The sequence below is a fragment of the Hyalella azteca genome, unplaced genomic scaffold (genome assembly GCF_000764305.2).
Source record: "Hyalella azteca isolate HAZT.00-mixed unplaced genomic scaffold, Hazt_2.0.2 contig3855, whole genome shotgun sequence".
Taxonomy (NCBI): domain Eukaryota; kingdom Metazoa; phylum Arthropoda; class Malacostraca; order Amphipoda; family Hyalellidae; genus Hyalella; species Hyalella azteca.
Window position 1 is genome coordinate 62,135 of NW_025934088.1, and position 9,262 is coordinate 71,396.

Sequence of the window (9,262 nt, forward strand, 5' to 3'; positions counted from 1 at the left end):
TTCGTTCCATTATTCATTTCTATTTATTAATTTGGAAAAAATCCTTGATCATTGCGGATTTCGGCCCGTATCATCATATAGCTCACGAATTAAGACGAAATGTAAAAAAAAATTTGCAGCTAAACATCACCGGTAGGTCCTAATGAAGACGTGTACCAAGTTAGATCGGGCTCCGTTCATTAGTTTGGGAGATTTTTCTTGATCATTGAATTTATAGATTAGCCGCGAGTCCAGCCGTAAATTTATCCGAGACGTCAAATATCTCCCCACCATAACCAGCAAGCATCTTCCCGCACCATCGTCTAGATTAGTTTTACTCGGTATTTGTCCATATATGACATCACAGGGCGTTATGTGTTGCGAAGCTGTGCCTCGGGCCCAGCGTGACATTTGTCCTCATTTGATATCATAGTGCGTTGTGTATTGCAGGTGCTGTGCCTCGGGCCCGGCGTGACATTTGTCCATATTTGACATCATAGTGCGTTGTGTGTTGCAGGTGCTGTGCCTCGGGCCCGCTGTGGCATTTGTCCTTATATGACATCATAGTGCGTTGTGTGTTGCAGGTGCTGTGCCTAGGGCCCGCTGTGGCATTTGTCCTTATTTGACATCATAGTGCGCTGTGTGTTGCAGGTGCTGTGCCTAGGGCCCGCTGTGGCATTTGTCCTTATTTGACATCATAGTGCGCTGTGTGTTGCAGGTGCTGTGCCTCGGGCCCGCTGTGACATTTGTCCTTATTTGACATCATAGTGCGTTGTGTGTTGCAGGTGCTGTGCCTCGGGCCCGNGAAGTGTTATATTGGCATTACGTCTGTCTCTTATACACATCTAGATGTGTATAAGAGACAGACCTATAACCGTGCTGTGTATGATAACTTTTGCAGCTGTAGATGCTCATATATTAAGTCGTGTAACTGCGATCTAATACCGTGCTGTGTATGATAACTTTTGCAGCTGTAGATAATCATATATTTAGTCGTGTAAATGCGACCTAATGCCGTGTTGTGTAAGATAACTTTCGCGGCTCTAGTGGCTCATACATGTATATTTAGTCGTGGAAGTGCAATTTAATACCGTGCTGTGTATGATAACTTGTGCAGCTTTAGATGCTCATACATTTAGTCGTGTAACTGCGACCTAATACCGTGCTGTGTATGATAACTCTTGCAGCTTTTGGTGCTCATTTAATCAGTCGTGTTAATGCGATCTAATATACCGCGCTGTACAGACACTTGTACAGCGCAGAGACTTGCATTTGGTGGACATATTTGCCTCTCTTACAGACGTACCGACGCATCACGACCACGGCATTCGACTTGACGACTGCCATCAATATCACCACAACGTTGACAGCGACCGACGTGGTGAAGTGCGCGAAGATGGCTGCCTTGGCAGGTGAGCATCCTGCGCCTTATGTGGGCTTGTCACATGGCGCAGGCTTGATATTTAATCAGCCGTATTAACATGCAGGCTTGATATTTAATCAGGCGTATTACCATGCAGGCTTGATATTTAATCAGCCGTATTACCATGCAGGCTTGATATTTATATCAGCTGTATTACCATGCAGACTTGATATTCATATCGTATCAAGCCTGCATGACAATTCTGGTGTCTGCCGGCTTCTTAAAAATAAGCGCAAGGGTATCGATTTCCAATTTCAATGATCAAATAATCAATTAAATCAATTTTTTCTATTAATTAAACTATTTTTCAGACATGACTGCGTTCTCATTCAATGGAACATGCACAGCTTATAAGTTGAACTGGAAACTTTGTTCGTGTTTGCCCGGGGAGGAATTGCTGCCTGGGAAGGTGGTTCTTTACATCACCGACACCAGCCTCTCCTACCGCATGACCTCCTCGGCTGCGACGCGCAGTGAGTATATACCCGCAACTCGAATATGAGTGACCAGGCACAGTGCTCCATCGTACATATATTCTTATGAACATGTGTCTGGATACGAACTGTGTACGTCCTTTTTGATATGTTTACAATTTATATGAATGAATTTTCAAGATTTAAGGCGCAGCCAGTCGTTAATAGTCGTTGTAATTTTACCAAATGCGGTTAAGAATAAAGTTTATCTATGCTAATTAGGAAACATCCGTTTAAACGCATTTTTCATTTGACGCGTTATTTTTCACTACCATTTGACTGCCTCTACGAAAGATGAAAAAACAATTATGCGTCATTTAAAGTAAATTTATACATGCCAAATGAACAATTAATTTTCAATTTTAGATCCAATTCTTTCCTCCCTTACCTCTATTTGTTTGTTACCCTTCCTCCAATCCTTTCATATACTCATACGAACTATAAATATATAATTTCGTGTAAACGCTGTTTTAATTTTTATCTTGGAAAATTTAGTGAAAATTGTTCATATTATGTTAATATTTTATGAAATTTTAAATAAATGAATAATATCGGACAACAATGGATGAACCCAAGTGAATTCTATTTTAGGTTTGCAGAAATTTCAGGCAATCGCAAATATAATTTAATTAGGCAGTAATATTAAGTATACCTTCTTATCCCATATAACGAAAATGCATTGTGTTGCAATAGCGCTGGCGTCGTTGGCGTCGGGGCAGCGCACCACAGTGGGTTCTATATATTAGTTATATTAAGTATACCTTCTTATCCCAGATAACGAAAATGTATTGTGTTGGTATAGCGCTGGCGTCGCTGGCGTCGGGGCAGCGCACCACAGTGGGTTCTATATATTAGTTATATTAAGTATACCTTCTTATCCCATATAACGAAAATGTATTGTGTTGTATAGCGCTGGCGTCGCTGGCGTCGGGGCAGCGCACCACAGTGGGTTCTATATCCACGGACGTCATCCAAGACGTGGGCGACTTCAACGGCATCCTGGGCAAGGGGCTGTCATCCAGCCAAGTCTTCGAAGAGACGCAAGTCTACGGCCCGTGTGAGTGATGTTGTGTTGACTATAATAACTGCAGTTGTATTCAACGTATTACACTGTATATGTGATGTTGTGTAGACTATAATAACTGCAATTGTATTCAGCGTATTCAAACCGTATATGTGATGTTGTGTAGACTATAATAATTGCAGTTGTATTCAGCGTATTCAAACTGTATATATGTGATGTGTTGACTATAATAACTGCAATTGTATTCAGCGTATTCAAACCGTATGTTTGATGTTGTGTGGACTATAATAATATTGTCCATACAACAAATAATAATATAATAAACAATTAGGTTGACATGTTTTGCAGGACGATCGACGAAGAATTGCATTGCAATAGGGAAGCCATTTTCGATCTTATGTAAATGAATTAAGAGAAATACTTCAAGCTTTGAGTAAATAGGGAGCAATGGTAGAGAAACTTTCAAAAGGTTAAACGTTTAATATTTTGAATGTATTCAAGATAAAATTACAAAAGCGATAAAAAATTAATTTGCTAACATTTCGTCAGGATGATTTTCGTATTGCAAGGACTCAGAAATTTGTTTTGCTAAAAGGACATGAACGCCCGATATTATTTTTATCCCACCTAAAGCTTTCAAGTCAGGTGTTCTGAAATTGAGTCAATAAAGAAATGGAAACATTCACAGAACAAATGTCATCACATTAATACTACACTCGCTTGCTCCACCATAAAATGCGCTGGCCTAGTCGCTGTGAAAACATACTCGTGTCTCATGTTCCTTTTTGCCGTTTCGGTAGTTTTTTTAAGTTGAAATGTTTTAAATGTGGAGGAATGGAGGAATTATTTCAAGGAATGACTTAACCAGGAAATATTTTTCCCGGTCATATGATACCATATAACCGAGAAAAAAGTTCGAAAAATTGTTGATTTGGTTTCCTAGCCTTTTCAACACAGCCTTAGGTACTCAATGAATTTTTTGCTTATAGTTCTTTAAATTTAGCAGTTAGAATTTCTTGAAATTTAGCAGCCAGATATTCATTGCTCTGCTTGATCCTAGATCTCATATAAACTCAGTTATCATGCGTCTATTTTACCACACACAAAAAAACTTGGTTAGTTCCATTGAAAAGGCCATTCGTTTCATCAGAATTTGTAATCTATCAAATGAGGTAAAATATGAAAAATTCTGGTTTTCGGTTCAACGAGGCGTAAAACTTGGGGGCATGTACGATTAAAGCATGAATCAATCTGTACCATGAAAGGACATTATCTCTCAACCTCCGTCCTAGAAACAAGCTATTTCGGTACCTATTTAATATTGAATATTTCTGCCAACAGGCGAGTGCCGTGCGCGGTGCCTCGCGAACACCGCGTGCGTGGCATTCAGTGTTCGTCCGCAGTCAAACGGCGCGCTCCTTTGTGGGTTGGCTAGTGCTAACGTCTATGTCAACACGCCAAGCACCATCCCTGGGGCTTCGTACTTCGTCAAGAAACAACGTATGTCTTGACGTATTGTTATTTAATTTAACTACTAGAGTCGATTTTTGTTCATGCGGTAATTTTTCAAATATATTTTTATTGTTTGGGCATTTGGCAAGCCGTTATTGCGCATCGTTTTCACCGCAACTGACAATGTAAAGCCTAGAATTCTCACTATCATCTGGTGCAGAATTTGTCCAATTTCTCTCTTCTTAATGAGCATTGACGCCATTTGAGCTTTCTAACGTCAGGACCATCACGCCTAGGATAAAAATAAATAAATCCCCATATTTTCCCCCCATATCTTCGTTGAAACTATCTCTAAGCTCCGAAGCTCATGCAATCTTTAAGGAGATTTTCAATATAAGTTTTTTAAACAATCTTCCCGTCATCTATTTCAGAGCTGATGGAACCTTGGGCCATCGACCGTCTGTTTTACCGCAGTCTGAACACTAAAGCCATGGGCCTCTTCGCCAACGAGGCGGCCTGCGAGGCCATCCCCGGCTTCCGCCTGGTTGTGGTCAAGTTCGCGGCCCAGATGCCCATCATGCTGGAGATGTGCCTCGGCCATCCACCCGCGGGGGAGACCCAGTGCACCGACAGAACGCGGTGGTTCTACGTTGACATGCTCAAGATCGGCAGCAACACCGTAGTCAAGATCCAAGGAAACATACTGTTGAGTGATACTGACCTTACTTCAAGCGTGATGATTAACGATCCATATGAAAAATACGCCTTCATCTACGCGCATTCGGGGAAACTCCACGATGAGAGCCCATTGACGTGGAATGTTTACCCTGTCTGTCAAGCCAACGTCTTTGGGGTAAACTGGTAAATGTCGAGTAGTACTCTGATCAAAAATGTTGTAACGACGGACGTTACGAAGCAAGCCGTTCGAGTTGCGTTTAAAACATTATCATTAAAAACATTATGTGTTAGTTGTCAGTATGACTCCTCAGAGTTACGTTGATAGTTAACTAAGTACATCGGTCTGCTAATGATTTAACAATACCAATACACACGCAATAAATGTCGTACAAGAGATAAATTAACTGATGTACAACATTTCACAAGTTCATTTACATCGCGTCAGTCGTGAAATGTTTTATACTGGGCATTTTGTCATTCAGCATCAACATTTTATCAGTTCAGTATCAACATTTTATCAGTTCAGTATCAACATTTTATCAGTTCAGTATCAACATTTTATCTGTTCAGTGTCAACATTTTATCAGTTCAGTATCAACATTTAATCTGTTCAGTGTTAACATTTTATCAGTTCAGTGTCAACAGTTTGTCAGTTCAGTATCAACATTTTATCAGTTCAGTGTCAACAGTTTGTAAGTTCAGAATCAACATTTTATCAGTTCAGTATCAACAGTTTGTAAGTTCAGAATCAACATTTTATCAGTTCAGTATCAACAGTTTTTCAGTTCAGTATCAACATTTTATCAGTTCAGTTTCAACAGTTTGTCAGTTCAGTATCAACATTTTATCAGTTCAGTGTCAACACTTTGTCAGTTCAGTATCAACAGTTTGTCAGTTCAGTATCAACAGTTGGTCAGTTCAGTATGAACATTTTATCAGTTCAGTATCAACATTTTGTCAGTTCAGTATCAACATTTTATCAGTTCAGTGTCAACATTTTGCCAGCTCAGGATCAACATTTTGTCAGTTCAGTGTCAACATTTTTCAGTTCAGTATCTTATAACTAATTAACTGGAAATAATCTATTAGATGAAGTATAGTAATTAGTCAAATGGTGACTTTGGTTTTTCCACATGAAGGATGTTTTGTCTGAGGGTCAACTTGCTCAGTATCCGATCTTTAAACAATGTTTTTAGGTTTACAGATGTTTACTGGTAAGTGCGAAGTGTACTGATATATTGCTGAACATGTTCACCAGACAAACAATCTAGTAATGCACCTAATTCTGTTTAAGCATGAACCAAATTATTTACGTTCAAAGAATAACCACGAATAAATTATCGGATGATTAGTGCAAGAGGGGGAATTTCTTGTCAATCAAATTGCAAATTGTGTTAGATAATATAACCCATGGCACCTTTTTGTGAGTATTATTGTAATTTTAATTAATTTGCTCCAAGATATACTGAGCCCATGTTGACATCACCGTAGCATGGATACGTAGGGAGCATCTGGGCGTCTAAGCAATTTAACGCCACGAGTGGGTCATGGCAGAAATTTAAAGGGCCATTAGTAGGTCAGTATGACCCACAAATGGAGCAAGTGAGTCAAAAAGTGCATCGCTATTTGGTTGCAGGTTGACCTTTTTCAGTGGGTCATCCAGACACACCTACTTCTCTCAGTGTAACATTAAGTTTAGTGGAACTGTGGTACCAGGTTCAGATGAAGTGTTATATTGGTCTTACTTTCGGTTGAAGTGTTATGTTGATATTAATTTCGGTTGAAGTGTTATATTGGTATTACTTTCGGTTGAAGTGTTATATTGGTCTAACTTTCGGTTGAAGTGTTATATTGGTTTTACTTTCGGTTGAAGTGTTATATTAGTTTTACTTTCGGTTGAAGTTTTATGTGGGTATTACGTTTGGTTGAAGTGTTATATTGAAGTGTATTACTTTGGGTTGAAAATTTATGTTGGTTTTACTTTCGGTTGAAGTGTTATGTTGGTATTACGTTTGGATGAAGTGTTATATTGGTATTACTTTCGGTTGAAGTGTTATATTGGCCTTACTTGCGGTTGAAGTGTTATATTGGTATTCCTTTCGGTTAAAGTGTTATATTGGTCTTACTTTCGGTTGAAGTGTTATATTGGTCTTACTTTCGGTTGAAGTGTTAAAGTGGTATTACTTTCGGTTGAAGTGTTATATTGGTCTTACTTTCGGCTGAAGTGTTATTGTGGTATTACTTTCGGTTGAAATGTTATATTTGTCTTACTTTCGGTTGAAGTGTTATAGTGGTATTACCTTCGGTTGAAGTGTTATAGTGGTACTTTCTGTTGAAGTGTTATATTGATTTTACTCTCTGTTGAAGTATTATATTGGTGTTACGTTTGGTTGAAGTGTGGTATTACTTTCGGTTGAAATGTTATATTGGTATTACGTTTGGTTGAATTGTTAAATTGGTGTTACGTTTGGTTGAAGTGTTATATTGGTATTACTTTCAGTTGAAGTGTTATATTAGTATTACTTTCGGTTGAAGCGTTATATTGGCATTACGTTTGGTTGAAGTGTTATATTGGAATTACTTTCGGTTGAAGCGTTATATTGGCATTACGTTTGGTTGAAGTGTTATATTGGCATTACGTTTGGTTGAAGTGTTATATTGGTATTACTTTCAGTTAAAGTGTTATATTGGTATTACTTTCGGTTGAAGCATTATATTGGCATTACGTTTGGTCGGTATAGCTTGCTCGTGTGTCTAGCTTTTGTGTGTTATATGAATTGGCTTTTCGATTTCCATTGCACATCTTGCCTTCGTGGCAACAGTCTTCTGCCGAAGACGACGATTTTTCAAGGGTCAACATAAGTTAGAAGGGAATATTAGCAGGTTGAATCAGACTTCAGCGCCAGTCAATATTCCAATTCAACGCCGCAATTGAAAAACAATCCTACTAAAAAAATGTTGAATCATCAAATGGCGATGTATGAATATTTTGATTATTAATGTTAATCCCACTTCTTTACAGTAATGACTCTCTTAATTGATATAAGCACCTAAGTTTCATTGATATAAGCACCTAATATAAAGAAGAAATTGAATAGAACTTTAATGAAGCGGTTTGATTGTTTACATTACATACATTAATTTTAAGGGTGGATTCTTTTGGCGTAGAAAAATATATAATTTTCAGTCTCTATGTATCCTCGACTTGGCAGAAGTAAACACATAAAACCCAATGCCGTGATGTTATTTGTATCCACGTTTAATGCTCGTATTCATGCGCCATTGGCATTTTGATGAGAAATATTTTTTGCGTAGTCATGTTTGAGTTTGATCTAAGAATCGAGATTGAATGCAGGATTTCCCGTATCAGTTTGAATATTGTTTTGTACCTACCAGTTTACGAACCTATTGAGGCAACAGACGCTACTTGAAACTTTCGTTGGACTTTATACATCAGAATTATTGCTCCATCAGTGCACTTCACTAGCCCTCACAACAATTCACTACACTTCACAACACTTTACCACACCTCACAACACTCCACCACACTTCACAGCACTCCACAACACTTCACAACACTCTACCACACTTCACAACACTCCACAACACTTCACAAAACTTCACAAAACTTCACTACTCTTCACAAAACTTCACTACTCTTCACAAAACTTCACTACACTTCACTACATTTCACAACACTTCACAACACCTTACCACACTTCACAACACTTCACTACACTTCACAACACTTTACCACACTTCACAACACTCCACCACACTTCACAACACTTCACAACACTTCACAACACTCCACAACACTTCACAACACTCCACCACATTTTACAACACTTCACTACACTCCACCACACTTTAAAACACTCCACAACACTTCACAACGCTTCACTACACTTTACAACACTTCACAACACTTCACAACACTCCATCACTCTTTAAAACACTCCACAACACTCCACAACACTTCACAACGCTTCACTACACTTCCACCACACTTTAAAACACTCCACAACACTTCACAACGCTTCACTACACTTTACAACACTTCACAACACTTCACAACACTCCATCACTCTTTAAAACACTCCACAACACTCCACAACACTTCACAACGCTTCACTACACTTCACAACACTTCACAACACTCCACGACACTTCACAACATTTCACAACACTCCACGACATTTCACAACACTTCACAACACTCCACGACACTTC

At 38.8% G+C, this 9,262-nt stretch overlaps 1 protein-coding gene and 1 long non-coding RNA gene across 2 annotated transcripts; both read left to right on the top strand.

Annotated features, from left to right (window-relative positions):
- The first annotated feature begins 1,285 nt into the window (after positions 1 to 1,285).
- Positions 1,286 to 2,719, top strand: LOC125177648. The gene is made up of 3 exons (XR_007156607.1): positions 1,286 to 1,391; positions 1,714 to 1,875; positions 2,678 to 2,719. It is a non-coding gene; the product is annotated as an uncharacterized LOC125177648 (long non-coding RNA).
- A 72-nt stretch (positions 2,720 to 2,791) lies between these two features.
- Positions 2,792 to 8,263, top strand: LOC108678699. Its single transcript, XM_018167157.2, has 3 exons — positions 2,792 to 2,932; positions 4,241 to 4,399; positions 4,783 to 8,263. Exon 3 carries the CDS (start codon positions 4,788 to 4,790, stop codon positions 5,214 to 5,216), a length of 429 nt encoding a protein of 142 aa, XP_018022646.2. The 5' UTR covers positions 2,792 to 2,932; positions 4,241 to 4,399; positions 4,783 to 4,787; the 3' UTR covers positions 5,217 to 8,263.
- Positions 8,264 to 9,262: the final 999 nt, after the last annotated feature.